General features: G+C 36.7%; 2 protein-coding genes across 2 annotated transcripts; one reads left to right on the top strand and one right to left on the bottom strand.

Annotated features, from left to right (window-relative positions):
• Positions 1-7,218: 7,218 nt before the first annotated feature.
• LOC146137822 (uncharacterized) lies at positions 7,219-8,890 on the bottom strand. Its single transcript, XM_083394264.1, has 3 exons — positions 8,566-8,890; positions 7,980-8,164; positions 7,219-7,535 (listed from the first exon to the last, which is right to left on the bottom strand). Exons 2-3 carry the CDS (start codon positions 8,136-8,138, stop codon positions 7,401-7,403), a joined length of 294 nt encoding a protein of 97 aa, XP_083250390.1. The 5' UTR covers positions 8,139-8,164; positions 8,566-8,890; the 3' UTR covers positions 7,219-7,400.
• A 3,086-nt stretch (positions 8,891-11,976) lies between these two features.
• LOC146137823 (uncharacterized) lies at positions 11,977-17,105 on the top strand. Its single transcript, XM_083394019.1, has 7 exons — positions 11,977-12,154; positions 13,088-13,249; positions 13,323-13,415; positions 14,198-14,356; positions 15,714-15,892; positions 16,226-16,442; positions 16,772-17,105. The coding sequence occupies exons 1-7, from the start codon at positions 12,041-12,043 to the stop codon at positions 16,865-16,867; spliced, it is 1,020 nt and encodes a 339-aa protein (XP_083250145.1). The 5' UTR covers positions 11,977-12,040; the 3' UTR covers positions 16,868-17,105.
• Positions 17,106-21,205: the final 4,100 nt, after the last annotated feature.

Here is a 21,205-nt window from a genome sequence, read left to right on the forward strand (position 1 = left end):
ATAAACCAGAAAACCTTATTCAATTAAATCGGAGTAAAGAAATAAGAGGAAAAATAAAGGTAACAACAACCTGAGTTCAAGATTGATGGAATAAATCACAACAAAAATTACCAGACTGAGACACTGTGTTTTGACAAACCTTCACAGTAAACCATTTTTGAAACGGCACGGACGGGATTTTTCTTATTCAAAATTTCATTTCAAAAGCATCAAACATTGCAACGTGCCACATTTACTTTTGGAAGTAAAAAAAAATCGCGTATAGTTAGTTTGTAAATAAAGATAAACAATGTACAACATTAATGTTGTTTGAATAGTTTAAGTCGTCAGTTCTTTTTCGATCAAACTTAAACGCAGGTTTATCGACTCCCACTTTCCAGTAAGAGATAATTGGTGTAGTACTGTAGTTACTGAGAATAAAAGCAATAAATTTGCTACCTAATTAAAGTCTAGCGATTAAAAGCTATCCTCGAACCTTGAGTTTCTTTGCATAGCCTTGTTAATATGTGTCTCTGTATTTACGTGCCCCTGTCCTATACATATTATAATCTAGTCAAAAGCCTAGCCATTGGTGAGACCGAAACGTGCCAAAGTAGCATGTATCTGGTAACAATAAAGGCAGAATACAGGTTTGAGTGCCGCGACTGAATTTTTTCGCAATGCAAACCGTGGGCTGACATATTGTCTTCAAGCCATGCGAAGCCTCCGCCACGCCCTACAGAACTCAAAATATTAGTTAGACTTAAGTAACTCGGTCTTGGCAATTTGGTACCACCAACTATAACTTGCCCCCACTATGCGATAGCTCAAATCAGCGCTATCTACACACCTTGATATTGTTAAAAGGGATACTGTTCTGCATGTGCCGTTCTTTCGATAACAAGGTGGTTTGCGTGTTCCTTTTTCGATCGGATGCTTCATGCTAAAATTCTAAACGACTCGTAGTAAAACAAGCCACATAGTATGACTGTTTTTCAGTTGCGACTTGCTGGTAGTGACTGAGCTTTTTTCAACACACAGTTACGCAGCACGCTACCAACAATAGCCACGCATTGTCGCTGCAGATGGCTGGCATAATACGGCGGATGGAATATCGGCGGCGTGAGCTGCACTTAATTTCCTGTGTCTTTGTAATCGCGATAAGCCTCATTTATCACATTACTGGCTATTTAAAGAACGTTTACCAGCTTTGCTCACCATCCCTTGAAGATTTTTTTAAATTTATTATTAACTGTGTACATTAGACAAACCATTAGACAAAACATTATTCAAAATCACTGTGCTTGATTTATGCAGGAGCTTTATTCCTAATGGTTTAAAACGTGTTGATGTATCTTATCACAAAGTATTAGTCGTTGCTTTGTCAAAGATACCTAATTCAACGCGCGAATTGTTTGTTTATGCATGTTCTAAGTTTGCCACGGTTGCTATGCGAGTTATAGTCACACGTAGGTCTAGTACAGAATTATCGGCTGCCAGGTTAAGTGTACCGAAAATCGCAGCTTTGTGCTAAAGTGGTCTGGCAGAAACTAACTAAAGAATTCGCCTTCGAAAACGTTTTACCGACCACGTGATCCCGGTTCACCGGTCACGAGACCAATTGCATTGGTCACAAGACGTCTTCACGTTTAATAGTACGCACGCACGTCAAGTCAATGCCTGTTATTTGCGTAGTTATAATAAGAACGGCAGTACATCCGTCATCCAGCGTAAGTCAAGTAAGGACCATCTGCACGTTGCTTACCACAAAATGGTCTGTTGGTTTGTAATCAGTTTAAAACCATTTCCTGTGCGTTCATCAATGTTTATACTTTTATAAAAGTATATAGTTAGATTATAAGGGTATACACTATACACGCTACTACTTAAGTTTAGCGCTAAAATGGTTACGCAGACGAAACATGTTTAGATGTTTTTGATTAGAAATAAATGTTTCAACTGCACTGTGGTACGAAAACTATTCACAAACGTCCTTACGCCGATCTTATACGGTCGAAAGGCTATTTGGTTAGGAAAAACAGCACAAAAAAATAACACCTTTGCCTTTCCACTATGCTTTTGAACGAGGAAAAACATTTTTGCATTCACTATACAATCTCCAGGTATAATTATACTTAATAGATAAATATTCGACGGCCGAGGCTTTGGTCTGTTATGGCACTACCCTGGTAGCTCATCAACCTGACACTGCTTGAACGCGCTATAAACCTTAACCCTTATCACTGATTAATTATAAGTTTAGCTTACACCTGAATCTTCCGTCGTCCTTATATGACAAGTTACAATGACCACCTGGAAAGTAAAGCTGGGTAACAGTAGTGACGTTATTTGACGCTTTTGGAAAACCTTTTTTCAATTTGTCTCATGTGTGCTGAGAGTGTTGGGTTTCCCGGGCGAGTCCCGGCCAATACAACACTTTTTGCCAGACTAACGACTGTTTACTTATCTGTAAGACGGAGTCAGCTTCAGACTGAAACTACATAGAGACTTCCGTTTAGAATCGCCGCCCTATTATGTAAAGGCATTGACCACTTTCTCTGTATTATTTAAGCTTCATTATTCGCAAGCACAAACATATAAACAAAACTGTATAGTTGTAACTTGTAACACAGGGCTAACCGGCAGCGCTTGTAATAACTTCTAAAAACAGAAGTTACACCCAACCATATGAAAAAAGATCTATAAGACTTGATCTAAAGGCGTATCTACAGTGTTGTAGCCTATTGCAAATTAAAACTGTTTTATTTTTTTAACTTGCAGGTTTATTTTTTTTTGTATGACACGAAAAACGCCCACAAGCGGCATTGTAATTGAGAAGGTCGCCAAATTAAACTATGTTAGGCCTATATTCTTTACATAAATCAAATAGCGCACGTGATCAACAGGAGAAAGTAAAATTTACTCCAGCTAAGTAAATATCTTTGGCAGCTACATAAGAACGACTATTCGTGCGCGAAACGCCTAACAATGTAGTCGGTGACCTATGACACACTTTTTTGTCCATTACTTCGATAGACAGAGGTACGCGCTACGCCGCTACGGCTACGCGGTAGAAATTCTAGGTGTACGCGAGCAAGTCTGGCACTGTGACGATTTTCCTTAACGTTAATGTGACGAGCGAGAATAAGCATCGTAAAAATATGCACCGTAAAAGCTAAAACGGCCATGCTGCTGGACATCAACAAATCACTCTTTTTCGAATGCTATTATGTATAGCAAGCTATTAAATCTTTCCACCATAGCCAAGTTTTCTTCTGACGCTATATTTTGGCCCTTGGCAGGAATTATTGTCTGCTTTGTAACAAATAAGTTTTACATTGCTTTGTGACTGGTATCTGCAACTACAGTAACTGCGAGTTTCAGTTTGTATAATGGCGCACTGGAGATGTAAGTTAGAGTTCTATTACACTATTCCACACGCGTTGCTCGATCGAAAATGTAACTTCTGCTTTCAAACTGTAAAAACACTAGTACGCCATACATGCAGATAAAGCTTAATGGTATGTCACCAAATAATTGAAGAAAGCGCGCAAAGTCGTGAGGGCAAATCTTCAGGTTTCAATGCTTCATTCCTATAGCCTAAGCAAGATTTTTATTCTCGAAGTAACGTGGGTGTTTTTTCAGGCACGCAAACTACACTCAGATTGTAAAACTTACATATTTGTCTGATTTGGACTATTTATGGTCACCTCCATGTAAAACAGTAACTTGCCAGACAGCTTAACCCAAAAGAGTAATGCGTAGTTGCTGCTTTTTAAACCATAACCAACTCGTTACTAGTGTTACACGCTCCCTAAACTAGAGGTTAATGCTTTGCGTGCAAACAACCACTTCAAAGTCGAAGACTACAAAGCTGTATTATTCCACGACTCGATTCGCCTAACCCAGCGGTTCCCAAACTTATTTGGCTCGCGGCACCCTAAAATTTTTTTGACTATTTCGCGGTGCACTTTTAACACAACAATAATATAGTAATTTTACAATAACACTTCTTCAATGAAACATATATGTGTTAACAACTGATATCTAGCCCTTCTGAATCTGCTTTTATTGTATATTTAAAAACCCTTGCACACCTTTTCGCGACCACAATATATTCGGAAAGGTGATCAGGACAAAGTACTTATCTTGGGGCATCTGGAATTATCGTATAACCTTTTTAAATTGATAAAAACATTACTTTATTAATATATGAAATATTACAGGCTCTTGTTAAATCCAGACAAAATTTAAATTTGGCACACCTGTGACTCACCTTTTCTACATAATTATTCTTTGCTTTCCAAACGAATATTTAAATATTTTTCTACATCATACCCAAAAATAAGTGTTTTTGTGAGACTGCTTAAGTGCTGTGTGTTAGGAATCCGAAACCAACATTCCGTATTCACACAAGCTTAACTTGATACGCTGGCTATCATCAATGTCAAAATGCAGAATGGAAATTCCCGCAAGAGTGCAGTATAGCAAGTATAGTCAGTGATTGACGACATATCCCTATCAATGTTGATTAGTAGGCTAGGATATAATCCACTCGTTCTTAAGGACTCCAGCCATATAACCGAGATAAGAAAAACACCAACATCAGAATAAAACATAATTCAAAACAAGGCCAAAATAGGAATAATACCTCATGCCTCATGCCTCATGGTATTCCTAAATCCGTCGGAATAATACCTAAAAGGTCAGAATCTGGCCTAAACAACATTTTAACTAACCCCAAACCCCACCCCTAAGTACATCACTAACTCCCCTAATAATTTCAACACTAATCCATTTTCTAACGCCGCCCATTACCCACCAATCACCCCAAACAAGACCAAAAATCCGGTGCCAAAACGGGGGCGCCCTGACGTCGCCGGTCAGACTCCAAAGCATAGTCACAAAAATGGCCGATGCTAGACCCATGGCCCCGATGGGGTTCAAGGGGCGCGAGTTGTACTATAATATTTAACTTGTTGGTTCCATTGCTTTGTGCTTTGTGTTAAATCTGCTTTTAAGATGCACAATGCTTTGTCTCAAAATTACTCATGCAAAATACCGTTCATTATATTACGACTTGCACAGCTTCTAATTTTTCATACATTTTTTTTTCATGCAAAACACGTCGCACTATTAAAAGACAAATTGTTTTGTAATTTTTTACAATATTTCGCACAACCATGCCTTATCATGTCAAAGTACGAATTAAAGGGATTGAAGTATAAGCTGCATAAAGTAGGGGCACAATTTTTTACAGGTTCCTTGGTGTACCTTTTATTCAATTTTTCTACTTTTCAAGCTGTGCACATAAAGTTTACTATTTTGCAGTTTTGTAGACTGTTTTAAGCTCAAAATCTCTGCTCGTATTGTTTTTGTCTTGTTAAAATCCATATATGATCAAACATTTAGTATAATACATTTAAAGTAAATCAGACCTATGTCAATTAAAATTTTTGCTTTAAAAAGCATTTTATTACCCCACTTCGCTGTATTTTTTACGTCTGTTTCATGTGACAAATAAATAATTTGCGCCAGGCCTGAGAACTCTTTGATGTTTGCAGGAATCCATAATGTTTGCAATATGGCCATTATATTGTGTGGAACATAAACGCATTTTATATTTCTTGAGCTTTAGAAAACCTTCTGTTGTGTTTTTTATGCAACCCTACAGCTGCGGAGTCAAAGTTTTCCATAACCTGTTTGTCAAAAGCCGCTTGATAAGGCCAATATATCGAGATCGACAAATGTGCTATTTCTTGTGTCAAACCATGATGAATCATAAAATCAACAATAAAACATAAAATATATAAATTTAATCCGGATATGCGAGTTTATATTGCCGCATTATATGCTACTACTGTTAAGTTAAGCCTTAAGGCAGTGGTCGGCAAACTTTTTTTGTCGCCCCCAAGGTACTCTTTTCAGAGCTATTGAAGGCCCACGAGGTAAAACCACTGCAAAACATTGGCAGATTCAGGATATCTGATTTTAAGGTGAACTATTGCACGGCGCTTCGATGCCCAAAACACTGTCATGCCATAATGTCAAACATACCATAACAAAAACAGTAGCCGTAAATAAAAATTATATGCTACACTAACTTTTAAACTAATGTGCAATGAATGTACGGCTATCACGCGGCCCACAACTACATAATAACACTAAGTGACTAAGCTATATAAAAAGTACCTCGCGTCCCACTAAAATTGCTCTGCGGCCCACAGTTTGCCGACCACTGCCTTAAGGTATTTCAACGCGTGCTAATAGTAAATAAAAAAAGACACATGAATTTTATACAATATTTAACATATTATATTTAAATTAAACATAATTTATTTGTGTGTAAAAATGAAAATCGTTTTAAAACATAAATATAAACACCGTGTAGCTCAAAAAGCACACTAATTCCGATTGGTTAATTTTAACGTTGATAGAAAATCGTAAAAAACAAAAAGTGTGGCTTTAAAGCAGTGATTCCCAAACTGTGTGCCGAGGCACACTAGACGAGAGATTATCAAGTGTGCCGCGAAACTTTTTGTAATTAGGGAAAAGAGATTATTTGTATTACCAATAGGCACACACGCAAGAATTTTAGACTTAAATACGTAAAGTTAATCACGAATTAATAATTTTGAGACATTACGTTTGGTTTGTCGTATGTTAAGGGCGATTGTTTAAATACTCTATTAATAAAAGTGTGCCACGAAATAGTTAAGATTTGTTTAGTGTGCCGCGAGCCAAAAAAGTTTGGGAACCATTGCTTTAAAGGATAAAGCAGAGAAACAAGCGTGGATAAAATGCGCAAAAACTAAGCAAACGGCAATAAACACTTTTAGCAATACTAATAAGTTTCCAAAACAAAATTCGGAGAACAGAAGACACAGTGATTTTTAATATAGTAAAACAACGTTATTCACTCATGCTTGCTCTAAGAAATTAGACAGGCACTTTAAATCGAGCTTTAGAAACAAATTTGTATTTTTAGCGTTAATGTATAATTATTAAAGGGTAATATAGCAATGCGTTAAAAAGTACAGTATAGTGTGTTTGGAGTTTGGCCGGTAAAATTGGAAGAAGTTGTGTACAATAAACTCCGAATAAAATAGTTTAATAGAAAACGCTTTTTGTCTAAATTATGAACTTAAAATATACATACGGTAACCTAAAAATTATTGCAACTTGCTGAACAGTGAAAGATAAATATCGAAAATGCTCGGATGACCAGTTCAGGAGAAACAATCGCGATATACATATAAACGTGACAAAAATGCTTATCAATACTTGCAAAGTGCTATATTTATCCCGTTGCTATGCTTCTCTTGCTATTTCGGTGAAGTGCATCGAGCGTGCTGGCAATGTTTGTTTTTATACAGCGCCTTTGGCCATAGAAGAAAAAAAAATAGAAAAGTAAGCGATCATCAGTTGTATGAAATGGCGTAGGGAGGCGGTGCGTCGTTTACAGTGCTCGGGTAAGGTAGATATTGGTTCTTGTACTGTACCTCGCTTGTCTTCTGAACATCGTGATAGGACGGCGGATAATCGCTGTTGCGACTCTAAAGATAAATAAATTCCGGTTACCAGTTTTGTGTGTTGTTTTCGACGATTTTAACTCAATATTTAAAAAAAATAAAAATAGTAGTTATATTTATATGAGAGAGATTATCACTTTTACTTGCTATCGTTCTGCGTATGAAAGACACATGATAAAAGTTTTTAAGAGTTTAAAAAGATATACGGTTAACACATCAGCTGCCTGTATTTTAACTAAATATAAATGATGTTAAAAATTAGTTTAAATGAAACTTACTTTTCTTTTGTGTTTTAAAAACACGTTTAAATCGTTGAAGTTCTAGTTAAAATTTTGAATCGTTTGAATTCGATGAAAAATTACTGTAAAGTTACCCGAAAAACGAACTAATTTTCATGTTTTTTGATAATAAAAAATATATGTCTCGTAAAAGAAACAAAACTATGCAAAGTCAATCGATGACGATTACCGTTTGCGGCGCTGTGTTATAGTATTGTGGCGAGGTGCGTGTCATCGTGGTGGAGGTGTAAGCGCCATCGATTGTACTCCGTTGGGACCCAACGGTGCGTCGTTTCTTAAGCTTTGCTTTCTTGCAGTAATAAGAAACGCAGCCGACTGTCATCAACATGAACACTCCCAAGCAAAACCAGAAGTCTGGATTACAAGAGGTCGAACTGTTTTAGAAAATTCTAGTATTCGGGTTGTTCAGTATGCGATTTTTTCTGTTTTTTTGACGGATAAGCATATTCTACCATTCATAGTGGCCGTATACTCTCGCCTTTTTATGTTTGTTTCTGCTACAAAGGATGTTTCGTTTGCTTTTGTTTTATTTATGGGAGAAACGTGTTTCATAACGTACAGGCTTTTCCAAAGTATTTTCTAATTTTAAAACTTCATTTCAAAAAATATATACAATTTAAAATTACATTGACGTTGTAAAAACAATTACCGAACCCCCTTTTTCACCTTTGACATGTTCTATTATTCAAGGGGCACTACTAAGACTGCAAACATGTCATAACTAAAATGTCGCGCCGGTGTAAAACACAACTTACACCAGGTGGCGTACCACAACCATCTGTAGCAGCATCTTCCATCGCAGCAATAGCCCACGCGACTGTAGCTGTCTGTCGAATAAAGATAATGTAAGTTTTATATTAAAAACGCAAAATCCTTAATTAGCGAAAAGCGTCACTAACGGCTTGCTGGCACTCTAATTGAGTTAGGGTGATTGTATAAGTCAGTGTGCTTCTCAATCTTTTTAGCTTACTTACGTGTACAATTTCTAAACAAATTTTGCGGACCGGTGGATCTTCAAAAATCAAAATCCACCCAAAATGTAATTACTGCAAAAGTATGCAAGTTAAAAGCAAAGAATAGAAACTTTCAATGTTTTGTTTACAATTTTAGTTACTTAATGTAGCTTGCAACCTTACAATTTTTTGGCGGTTAAACACACTGCCCAGCTTTTCTTACCTTCGCATTTGTCTTTACAACGCTCTTCATCGTTTCGATATGCCTGAAAACGCAAAAATGGTTTGAAATTCGCTATTTACGCCAAATCCTATACACAGGCTAAATCAAACCATCGCAGACGCTAAGGTGTTTTTCACTGTTTATGGTATTAATAGTGCTGTATACATAAGTGACTAAGAGCATGAAGACTATTATGTTGGAAACTTTATTCACATAAAATTTTAACTAATATTTAAACTCAACAATGGGATCTGTTTAACCAAAACTATGCGAAATCTTCCTTGCTGAGACATTACAAAAGGTTTCTTTCACTGATTAAAGTTAAGAAATGCTCTTTTTTTTAAACGTGAAAGCTTTTGGCACTTACCAGACATGAGGTGAGTTTCCAGGCCAAAACTGTCAGAAAAAGGTGCCACTGCATTCTTGAGTATTACAATTTTTGATTAATTTTCCTGTTAAACCCTAATAAAACACGACAACGTTCAGAGAATTCCTTAAACTTTATTATTTTTTCAAACGCAACACATAAAACTGGCAACGAATCTCCTTGCTAAAAGTTTCTAATTCGTTAACTAATTAAATATTGGACCTGGTAAACTAATTCGAAAATTAGAACAAAATTAAGATTTTCATAGCAAGTTTATTAACATACGGACCGTGATACAGTTTTCCAATTTTTTGCTAACAGTCAAATGAAGGCTACCTCGTAGACGCGTCAACGTTGCTTTTGCTGTTTTAACACAAAAAAAACAGAATGAAAACAGCAGCTAAGCCATTGTAGACAGGCGAAATCCGAACGGGATATGCTGTACGGCCGACTTACCAAGGCGTCGTTTCTGCAAGTTCATCCTATAATCCAAGCATCACAATAGAAGCGAGTCACGTGAGGCGCAACGTCACTCCTTTTATTGGTACTGCTTGGGCGGCTTTTGTGTCTCTCCGAGAATGTTGTTTGTACTGCGCAAAGCTCGTTTATTCAACTGCCGCCACAGGCCTGGGCGCTTACAACATTGTCCGGTAACTATTGGCGACTTTCAGTTGATCAATATTTTTTCTTCTTTGTCAATGTAGTTTTCTAATATGCCGAATGCCTTTCAACCTCAGAAATCTTTTGTATTTCCCGATGAAACAATCGGTTGTCACTATACCTTTTGAGATGCGTTACTACAATAAACGTGATGCATCCAGGACAGCCGACCTATGGCACAGTGACCTACGTTGGCTGCGTGTAGCAGGCAATATTTTCTGCTTCGAATCGTACGTTTTAAGTCAGCCGTTTCCTGCATATTACATCGTTTAAGGTTATCTGTTATGGATATAGTCCCTACCAAGTAGTGTTTACTGAAGTGCGCTAAAACATGCTTGATACAGGGGCTAACCAAGCTCCTATAAGACTGTTTTTTTGAATCACATTTGTTTTGCATTCTGCCTCAATATTAGAAAATCGTGTATGTTGACCATTCGTTCTCGTAATATTTAACTTATAGGCCAGCTACAGTCAAGCACACCCAAAGTTAATAGTCCTTGACACAAAAAAAAACGTTAATCTGTTTAATAAAAAAGTTTTTTTCAATTACCATAGACAGCACCTATCTGGCATTTTCCAGGCCATAGGCCTAGTGTTGTTATTTTTGAACTCTTATCGCTTTCCAGTGTTAGAATCACGGACTGGATGGTTAGGCCGCGAAGTCGGTTCAAAATAACCCGAATTCGATATCGGGCGAAAAATATAAAGTCGAGTCCGACTCCCGAGTAAAAATCAAGCTAAACTAACAGACTTGTCGACACCCGCGTCCCATTCTAAATCTATAGCACATTCTTGTAACCTAAATAAGGCGATCCGCTTATAGGGATGGTTTTAACGTGATAAAGTGGGTGGAAAATGTTTAACGTAGGTGGAAATATGAATTTACTACGATTTGAAATGGTCAGCTTTATCTTCTGAACTTATAGTACCGCACGTCAGATCCGAGTCCCAAGCCCGACAACAGCCACCCTGACATTTTTGCGCAGTCTTGGCTTAACCTGTACGAAACAAATAATCGGGCAGCGACTTCGCAGCTCTGCTCAACGGTCCAACGCTGTTTGTAAATAAAGAAAAAATAGTTCCCATACTTTGACTTATTAACGAAGTAAGAAGCTATCTTTCCCTTCCGCGCACTTAACTTTTAAAACGCGTGTATAAATATTTTTGAATTGCATCGGTAAAATGCAGTGTTGTAATTACCTAAGTCAATGACTTGACTTAAGTGCACTTAAGTCACTGTTTTTAAATGACTCGACTTAAAATCATTTGGGAAAAATGACTTGACTTGACTTAACTCTTTTTGTGCAAATGATTTGGGTTGAAGTGAAGTGCTTTCACAAAGTCTTTTTCTTATAAAATTGAGCTATTTATCCTAAATTTTGCACGTAAAGCAATTTGCCTGCTATATGTAAAGTTTTTCTTATTTCTTAGTTTAGCGTTGTTATTTCTCATAATCGTATGAGTTTAAAAATTCCAATAGTTTATCGTTTTATTTTTACGACAAGGGCGTATCTTGAAGTTGACTTGCTCCAATTATGACTTGACTTGCACAACTGATGACTTGGAATTGGACTTGACTTGTTATTTATTCAAAAATACTTGACTTGGCCCTAAGTTATTTTACGAAAGACTTAACTGGGACTTAAGTAATTATAAAATGAATTGTTTGCAACACTGGTAAAATGCAACACTTTGTCTGGACACGTTATGTTTGGTTCAGTTCTTAAAAACATTTTTTTACGGTTGTGCGTTCGCTTCGGCCAAAACTGTTTGGAAATAAATCCTAACAATATTTAACCGCAATCAGTGCATATTGAGTACCGGTATTAGTTTATTGTATAGGTTTAGGCACTTCCTAAACATAATGGACTTTAAAAACTAAGGTAGGGAAAGTACCCTAGGAAAACGTGTTCATGGTTGATTGGGTTTATGCCACAATAACATTTTCCTATTGATCAAAGGCTGTCTATCAAAATCATTTCTATTGACTTTGCTGTTGATGAAACCTTGTTTTCTAGTTGAACAAAATGCAAAGAGTTAAGCTTTCCAACAGCGAATTGGAGGTTTCACAGATATGTTTGGGTTGCTGGCAGTTCAATGCCGGAAAGGCTGATGTGACTTGGCAATCGCAGGACGAAAAGGTAAATTTTTGGGCGCTCTTTCACTTATGTACGTGAAAAGTTGCAAAAAACAAAACAAAACAATAGCACAACGCATATTGTTGGAGTTAGGGTGCGGGTTAGCGTTTAGGTGAGGGTGGGTCAAGTAATATTATGTTTGTTATTAATAATAACTTGACCCACCTTCAACGAAACGCTAACCTTAACCCAAACAATATGCGTTGTGGTATGCGGCATTTGAAGAAAGTTTTATTTTATTAATTTTCACGTACATAAGTGAAAGAGCACCAATTTTTGTTGGCTTTATAACAAAAAGTGGCGTGTTTCAAATGTTAGAACAAAGCAATAATCATAACACACCAAGTATAAGAAGTATACATATATTTATCAGATGGTAAACTTTATGGATATTGTGCAGGGGAGATGTTTTACAAAATGTTGCAGCTGTTAATAAAGTTCTATTAAAATTTATGACACTGTAATAAGTTAAATTCGAAAATTCGCACATCTGACAAGCCTGACAATTAAGTACTATACCGCAAAAAGGGGTCATTTTTGTGGTTAAACATATTTACAATCATTTTTTGCAAAATGTGAGGGTATTAACTGCAACTGAGAGAGGTTATAACTGCGGCCGAATAGTATTCAACTGCAGCACGCTAGCACACATTTGTTTGGCAATACACCTAGGGTTGTTCTTAATCTGTGTTTCACATTTCTAAATTTCCTAAACAAAGGCTTTGTCATACACTATGTAATCCATACTAAAATTATTTTACATTTACCTAAAACTGACCATATATGTAACAAGATAACCATATGCTCTTTTTGCACATCAATTTAACTGTTTTTTGATTGTGCCCTAAAAAAAGATTTTAAACAGTAAGGTATAAAAATTGTTGCGATGATAACAATTTTTAGAAAATTAATCTATTTTGGGTGGGTTTTATACAGGTTTCACAGGCTATTGTTCACAAAAGTTTAGAAATGGGGGTGAATTTTTTCGACACTGCCGAAGCATACAGTAACCATGTATCCGAAGCCGTTCTTGGCAAAGCACTTGAAGGGCGCCGACGTGATGCTATTATCGCAACTAAATTCGGAGGAAGCCCAAAGGTGTGTCAAAATCTAATAGTTTCACCTTGTTTCAATATTAACTTATATTGTTTTACAATTTTAAACATCAAAGGTGAAAGATGGCCTTTACTCTGCTGAAGACATTGAAAGGTCTTTAACAGAGAGTTTGCAAGCCCTTAAAACGGACTATGTTGATTTATATCAGGTGGGTAAATATTATTGTACACATAACAATTTTAGTAGCGTGTATGCAAATGTTTTACTTCTGAAGTTAAAAGTGGTTTTAATAGGGCAAAAATATACAATCTGTAACGTTTTGGTATATTTATAAATTTAAATTATGTGATAATTATTTTTTAAATATGCAATATTAAGGTGTAACACTGTTTATAATGTTTTTAGTCTGTTAATAAATCGCTTATAGCAGGGATGTCCAACCCGCGGGCCTGGGGCCGCATTTTGGCCCGCCTGATATTTCCGTGCGGCCCACCACTTATTCTCACTTTCAGTAGCCTTTATTTAAAACAATTGTTTTCACTATCATCAAAACATGTAGAACTCGCAGTGTTTGATGTGGGCCTAGTCTTATATATTTTAAGACTATAATTGAAACCCAAAGGTGTCGCATCATGACAGAATACGGCATGGCGATATTTACTTGCATTTTTACGCACAAGTGCACTCTCAAAGAGCGGGTGTTTATAAGTTAAGTTGTTTTTTGACGTCAAGATTTGACGTAACTTATGAAGTCACCATTTAATTTAATAGGTTTTGCCGCCTATTGAAAGTTTTAAAGTGGCAATGCGGCCCATTCTGCTAAAAGGTTGGACATCCCTGACTTATAGCAACAATATAATTTTTTTTAAATAAAAATGCCTAAATTGGAACATTGACCAATGTTTAAATCAAAAATAGGCTACTAGCCACCAACCTTTTTATTTTAATTTTTGTTTTTCCCAATTCTATTTTTTATTGTTTTCGCTGTAGGTGCACCAATCTATTGTGATAAAAGATATAGATGAAGCAGTTAAAGAATTGAAAAGGCAGCAAGCACTTGGCCGGATTCGCCACTATGGGGTGTCAAACTTTGGTCCTCTCTCAATGGATGATTTAAATAAGGCCGGAGGCACTGCAACAACTAATCAGGTGTCTATTTTACGTTTTACTAACTTGTTGACTTTTTATGCACATAGTCTTAACACAATGGTTCTTCACAGTGGACCTTTTTAATAAAACAATTTTGGTTGAATTGGCGCTAACCTGTAAATTCACGAGAATTTTCGCATTGGGCACACAACAAATTGCTCGTACTCGTCACATTGATTTTTACCGAGCTGATATAGACAAACGTGTTGTGGGAGCATTTACCTCACAGTTGTAAGGCTGTGATGTCGAGTGCTAATATTAAACATTGTGTTATCGTGTTTCAAAAGATGTGACGGCACACAATGCAATGGCTAAAACGTATAGAGTCAACAAAAGTTTAAAACACAAGATTCGCGCGGAGTACGAAAATTTTTGGCAATTTTAATGTTGGCAAAAACAGAGTTTGTACAGCGCTGTAGGAGTGACAAAACCATTAGAATCATTGTAAAAAATTTAAATATTAACTTTGAGCTTGCGCCCCCCTAAAAATTGCGCCCCTCGGTTAAGAACCGCTGGTCTAAACTCATTAAGCAGGGCCTTGTTCCTCTTAAAATGTTGGACTACTGGGGTATTTCGTAATCAAAAAGTAAAAAAAAAAGATACAATTAGTCATATAAATGCAGTGTTCACTCAAGCATATTTTAAGTTAACAACAACTTTTAAGAAGGGTTGAGGAGCATAACTGCAGCATTTTTTTGTGTACATTATATCAGCTTTTGTTTTCAATTTTCCAACTAGATTTATAAATTGCGACTAATTTTAGTAATAGTTTTTTTGTCAATAAAAGATGAACACATATATGAGTGTTAACAACTGTGATCTAGCCCTTTTGAAGCTGCTTTTTGACCAATGATTTTACGGCTTACATATCATTAGTACATCAAAATCTATTACAGACTCACCTAATCTGTCCATCAATGATGCAAGCAGTGCAGGCTTGAAAAACAACTAGCCTGCAGTGAGGTTCGAACTCAAGACCTCGGGTCATACCGGGACCGTCGCTCTACCAACTGAGCTACACAGGCTCAGAGTGAAGCAAGTCAAGAAAACCAGTTTTTTTTAAGGTGCATATTTATAATGTGTTCTGTTTCTCCAAAACGTTTTCTTTATATTTGCAGTTTGCAAACTATTTTTTTTGCCAGTTTGTAAATATGTCTAAAAAATTGTGCTTTGCATGAATTAATTGCGTTTCTTCTGTATGGTAAGTCAGATTTGGGAGAGTCAGGTGAGTATAAAATGCACAGTTCATTGCAATCTAGATCACAATTAATATCCGACGAAAATTAGAAATTGTACCTTCGGATTTTATGTATTGATATAAATTAGGAGACATTTCTTAACATATTTTGGTTGTTAGTTGCCATACAACTTGCTGTGGAGATCCATTGAATACGAGATTTTGAAATCTTGCGACAACCATAACATTGATGTCTTGGCCTATTCTCCCCTGCAGCAGGGTTTGCTGACAGGGAAATATGCGGATGCACAAAGTGTTCCAGAGGGACGACGCAGGACCAGGCATTTTAGGGGAGACAGGTGAGTGATATGCCTTTTTCTGTTGTAAGTGACACTTAGTTATAGAACCCCATGCAAAAAAAAATATGTAGGATATTTAGTTTTTCCAACTGTCATAAAACAAGCCTATGAGTGCATACGAAAAGTGTACTTCATGAATAGATTTGTGATGCCACCTATTCCTATTACCAATCTAATAGACTTGTTTGTTACTATATCATTGTGCCCAATTTTGCAAAACTATTCGTCCTAGCATTTAGGCAATAAATGTATTACGCTTTTGCTTGGTGTCTTTCATTCAAAATACACATCAAATTTAAAACAAGTCGTTTCCTGATCTTTTTCGGGTTTTAGCACGCCCCTGTCGCGTCACGGCCAGGAAGGCGCCGAAGCCGAAACCTTCCGAACAATTTCCGCCGTTCGCGCCGTTTGCGAACGCGCGAAGATTCCACGCATGAGCGGCGCCGCTATTTCGTGGCTGGTCGCACAACCTCGCGTGGCGTCGGTGATCGTCGGCGCCAGCGGACCGGAACAGGTGCAGGAGAACTGCCAAATGGTGGAACTGGGCAACGTAAGTAAATTTGGTGTACTTTTTTAATTTTTTTTTTTTAATTTAGTCCTAATGTAATGATATTGGCGTTTAGCCTTGGTATGTAGTTTACACTTTATGTTTAGTTTAAAATTAGATTAAAAAACTTCACAGCACTTTGAGTGGTATTTTATCAAGTCTTGTCAAATCCAGCCACCAGAAAACTAGAGGATTCCGATTTTACTTTTTCTTAAAAGCAGACATTCAGACACACAGAGAGTGTAACCATGTTTTGTAACGTTTAAAACATGCAAATCGAAACGTATTTTTTTTTATTTGGTTTCAAATACTCAATACTCATACAATTTCAGGACGTTTTGCGCGAACTGACTGCCGCTACCGAAACCCTGAAGGAATGTTTGGGGGGAAACCCGGACATGTGGGCCAAGGAGTCACGTGTGCGCTAAAAAACGCCAACGTCGCGATGTCGCCCTGTTTGACGTCACAAATCGCATCTCTCCTATAATCAGTGCAATAGGTTTTGATCTGATGAAGAAAATTCCGATTTGCCGATAGTGAAGGTTAAACCGTTTCACTAGCTCCCTACCAATTATTGAAAACTGTGTACTTCAAAGATTCCCAAGCTTTTGTGTAATTGCAATTGATTTCGTACAACCTGTATGAGTTTGATATTTATAAAACAATATACTTACATCTCTCATCTCAAGCAAGCTCTCGCTCTTTGATTCGCAAATGTTTGTTGTATTACCAAGTCAAAATTTTCCAGACATTTACAACGCGGAAAAATTGCATGTAATCCTGTTGACGATTAATTGTTCTACAATACTATATATACGATACGTATATAGTAAAAAAAAAAATATATATATATATATAAAACTCGACTATAAACATAGTTTTTAGTAAAGACATAGTTTTTGTGAAACGAAAACGAACTGTCTATAGCGTCAGATGAACAAACGTGCCTTCTACAATGTTGTATACAAGTTATTTTTAATGACTCGAGTCCCAGTTAAGTCATTTGAAAAAACTTTAGTTCAGGTAATTTTTTTGCAAAAAATAACAAGTCCAGTCCTATTGCAAGTAATGACGTGCCTGAGTCATTGACATAAAAATAGAACGTTAAACGTTAAATTAATAGCATTGCTATACACGCCATTAAGAGCAACAACTCAACTAAAATAGTTTAGACAAAAAACGCAATATACGGAAAATAAATGTCTTAGAAACATAAACTTTGTTATACTGTAATTCACCAGTTGCTAATAACTAACACCTTCTTACAATTGCGAAACGTTTCATGTTTAATGTTCAAAGGCCCCAGTCACCAAGTGTATCTACTCTCACTTTACCAGGCATAATATTAATAAAAATAGGCCCTCTGCATTTTGTTTATTTGTTTATCAATCGTTTTACACTCTACCTAGGGGCCGCCTTTTTATAGAGCGAATGGCAACGCTCCTACAGCATAATAAATAAACAACAAAGGATTGTAATAGTTAAACAACAAATGATTGTGGCAAAAAAGGGGTCAAGTGGTTGGTTCCATATCGTTCGAAAGTAGGCCCTTTGTCTTTGGAAAGTCGACATCCTAATGTCATTTTATTCTACAAAAAGCGCTATATTTGTTATATAGCTATCGGTAAACGTTTCGCGTTTCCGAACTGGCAGGCATTGAGTGTTGATTTGACGTAGTTTCACCAAGCAGTTCCCCTTGTGCTGAGAATCTGCCTTCCCCAGCGATCCAGTCGTAAGGCGGGGGTTTCCCGTCTCTGCTAGTTGCATCGGCAGGCTTCGTAGCTTCAGTGTGCTGCGTATTATGCCGCTCTCCGCCCGTCACTTCACAGTATGAAGGGGGCAAGTCGTCGCACTGCGCGGTTTCCTAAATGTACCCGGTCGTCACATTTTATACCTCCAAAAATCGCCACTGTTGCCAAGAAATAGTTTGGGTAAGCACAGGTACTTCTTAATACGGCGTGGAGGTTATGTGTTGTAGACTTGTAATTAAGCGCCTGGGTTACTTATGTTTGTATCCAATCTAAGCATGGAATTTAAGGTAGGCTATAAAAAATCTGAAGGAATAAGCGACAGACGCCTGTTAAAATTACTTTGAAATAAATAAAGTGACTGACACTTGCTCACCAACTAATGGCGTTCGAATTATTATCTACATAAACATAATTCGGTAAATTCGATTCGCCAGATAAAAAAGCGGTATTTTTGAACTTTTGCGACAATCACACAAAGTATTGCTTAAAATTGTTATTCATTGAGGTCTACGTGCATTTGAGGTCTATGTGGTTACCCTACAAATGAAATATACAGCTGCTTTCCCAATAAACTGAATTCAAAAGTTCTACCATATTTTCTTGTCCGAATATAAATCGGTTTATTGTTACATCTTGGGCCCATGCTGTGAAGCCCTTCAGTGGGAAGATAGGCTGAAGTTCAGCAAAAATGTGGAACAACTCTTACCAGCCTTGCCTCTGCCTCGGATGTTGGCTGACCTTGTGTTTCTGCTATCCTCCTTAGCTTAATACGCCGACGAACTATTGCGTAAACAAGCAGACAAACCACTGCGAAAGCCACGGCGCAATCTAAAAAAAACATAGTTGCAAATAGGTGGCAGCAGTGTTGATAACAAGTCATTTTAAACTAGCTAACTTAATTCAGTGTCAAGTCATTCGTAAAATAACTCCAGTCGAAGTCGAGACATTTTCCAAAAAGACCAAGTCAAGTTCGAGTGTCATTCAAAACAAAAAATAAACTTAATAAATTGGCGAACACGTTTTATTCTGAGCCTTATTTATTTTAATTAAGGTTATCAAAGATAACAATATAGCCATAATGCACAATCCAATTATGTTTTTGGAGCAAAAATTTATATAACGTGCAAGTTAATTTACAGAAAACTTTCATTCACAAGTTGTAAAACCTACACCAGTTGTTGTTAGATGTTGGAACATCAGGCGGAAAAGGATAATAGCAGCACCTTGTAAAATACCCGTCCTCTTGTTGGTTGCAGCAAAAGCCCTCAAAGGTTAAATTGTCTAAACAAAGAGTTCTTAAACTAATAGTTTCTTGAAAGCGACTTGACTTTCTCAACAATAGTTTTAATGGTGGTCTTAGTTTTTTAATGGTGGTCTCTATAGCAAACGTCAGATATGGATTGCAGAGACAGCAGTGCGACTGCGGAAGTTTTGTGTTGTAGGCTTAACGTTAAAATCATTATACTTAGATAAGAAATTTCCAAAATTAATCTAGAAAGGCCTTACTTGACCTCGGCTTTGTGATTGAGGAAGCTCGTCCGACAATCATAAAAAAATGTAATTGATGATGTGTTTATACCAGGGGCGGGCAACTTCTCCGGTCGGCGTGCTAGATATGGGAAAATGAAGTAGCCTACTTGGCGGGCCGGATTAGTACTGGCAAAGCTTGCATGTTTTGTCGCATAATGGCGGCTAATGCTGTACTCTTTAAACACGGCAACATGCACTTTAATTGCACATCATACATACTACTTTTTTGCCGACTTATAGAATACTAATACGGAACTTAGTAAACCGCAAATCAGTTTATTGGGATATTATAAGATAAATATATTTCGCTACTAAAAGCATAATACTGATGATGCGAAATATATTTATCTTATAACGTCCAAACATTCTTTATCATGATGTTCAACCACAACCGTTTGTTTCTCATCGTTCAGATTTAGGCAGATTTTGTTATTCGAAAAAAAAATTTGAACTCCAAAGTATAACAAGTTTTAGTTTTTATAACTTTTGCCGACGCTATCTGGCCTATACTGTCGCTTATGATTCGTTATGGCCTATACTTGATCAGGCCGTAACTGTTTTAGAAACACTATTCCAAAATAATCAGAGATGTTCGTTTTTTTGCCATTACAGTAATTTTATCTAACCTGACCGTTTTTTTTTTTGGAAAAGTAAACAGACATAAAGAACGTAGAAGTTTTAACTCACCATAACAGACAAAAACATTTACTGCATCGAAGTTGCACTTTTCCAATGCCTAAAAAGTAAACTTAAAAGTGTTGACTATTAGCAAATCGGCATGAGTTAAGATAATTGCAAGATCGAAAAAATAAATAAACACTATTTCAAATTATTTCGCACTATAACGTGGATTGATTCAAAAATACTACAAACTAAAGTCCTTAAACTTCATAAATTTAACGATATAATGAACTAGCAATCTATAGAAAACAGCAGCCTATCTTTCCTTTTAGCTTGTAGCACACTAGGTAAATACCATCGGCCAACATGAGAAGAGGCAATTAACAGGCGATTACTTTTTTGACAAAATTTTGACCTATTAAGGCGGGTGGTTTTAACCAGTCGAGACCTAGAGCCATGTTTCTTATTTAATTACCCGCAAAGAGCCACACCTTTCATTCGGGCAGAAATTAATATATTCTCGTTTCTTTTTTATTTATAAAGATACCTTTGCTCATCTTGATTTATTTATACATATTGGTGCACACTATCAATATTGCGTAGGTTGAAGCGTATTTTTATTCAGATTGCTCAAGGTACACTAATATGCCGAGGCATGCAGTTTGAGAGAATCCCTACTCCACAGAATATTTTAAAATATTATGCTTCGTATGCCTAAAAGCAAGACAACTATAAACTAACTTACAACAATGTAGAAGTTTGAACATATTTTTAATTTCCTTGGCAAATAAACATTTCGTCAATGACGAAGTTTCGCTTGTTATACAAAAACTGACCAATTAGTATTGCGCATATGCTATTCTA

Source organism: Ascidiella aspersa, chromosome 7, assembly GCF_963924565.1.
Source record: "Ascidiella aspersa chromosome 7, kaAscAspe10.2, whole genome shotgun sequence".
Taxonomy (NCBI): Eukaryota; Metazoa; Chordata; class Ascidiacea; order Phlebobranchia; family Ascidiidae; genus Ascidiella; species Ascidiella aspersa.

What these genes read in the sequence shown, in the direction of transcription:
- LOC146137822 (XM_083394264.1), bottom strand. Translation starts at nt 8,138, where the DNA reads ATGTTGATGACAGTCGGCTGCGTTTCTTATTACTGCAAGAAAGCAAAG. An exon ending in ATAACACAGCGCCGCAAACG is followed by an intron (nt 7,536 to 7,979) that starts GTAATCGTCATC and finishes ATTTATCTTTAG; the next exon opens with AGTCGCAACAGCGATTATCC.
- LOC146137823 (XM_083394019.1), top strand. Translation starts at nt 12,041, where the DNA reads ATGCAAAGAGTTAAGCTTTCCAACAGCGAATTGGAGGTTTCACAGATA. An exon ending in AGGCATTTTAGGGGAGACAG is followed by an intron (nt 15,893 to 16,225) that starts GTGAGTGATATG and finishes TTCGGGTTTTAG; the next exon opens with CACGCCCCTGTCGCGTCACG. An exon ending in AAATGGTGGAACTGGGCAAC is followed by an intron (nt 16,443 to 16,771) that starts GTAAGTAAATTT and finishes ATACAATTTCAG; the next exon opens with GACGTTTTGCGCGAACTGAC.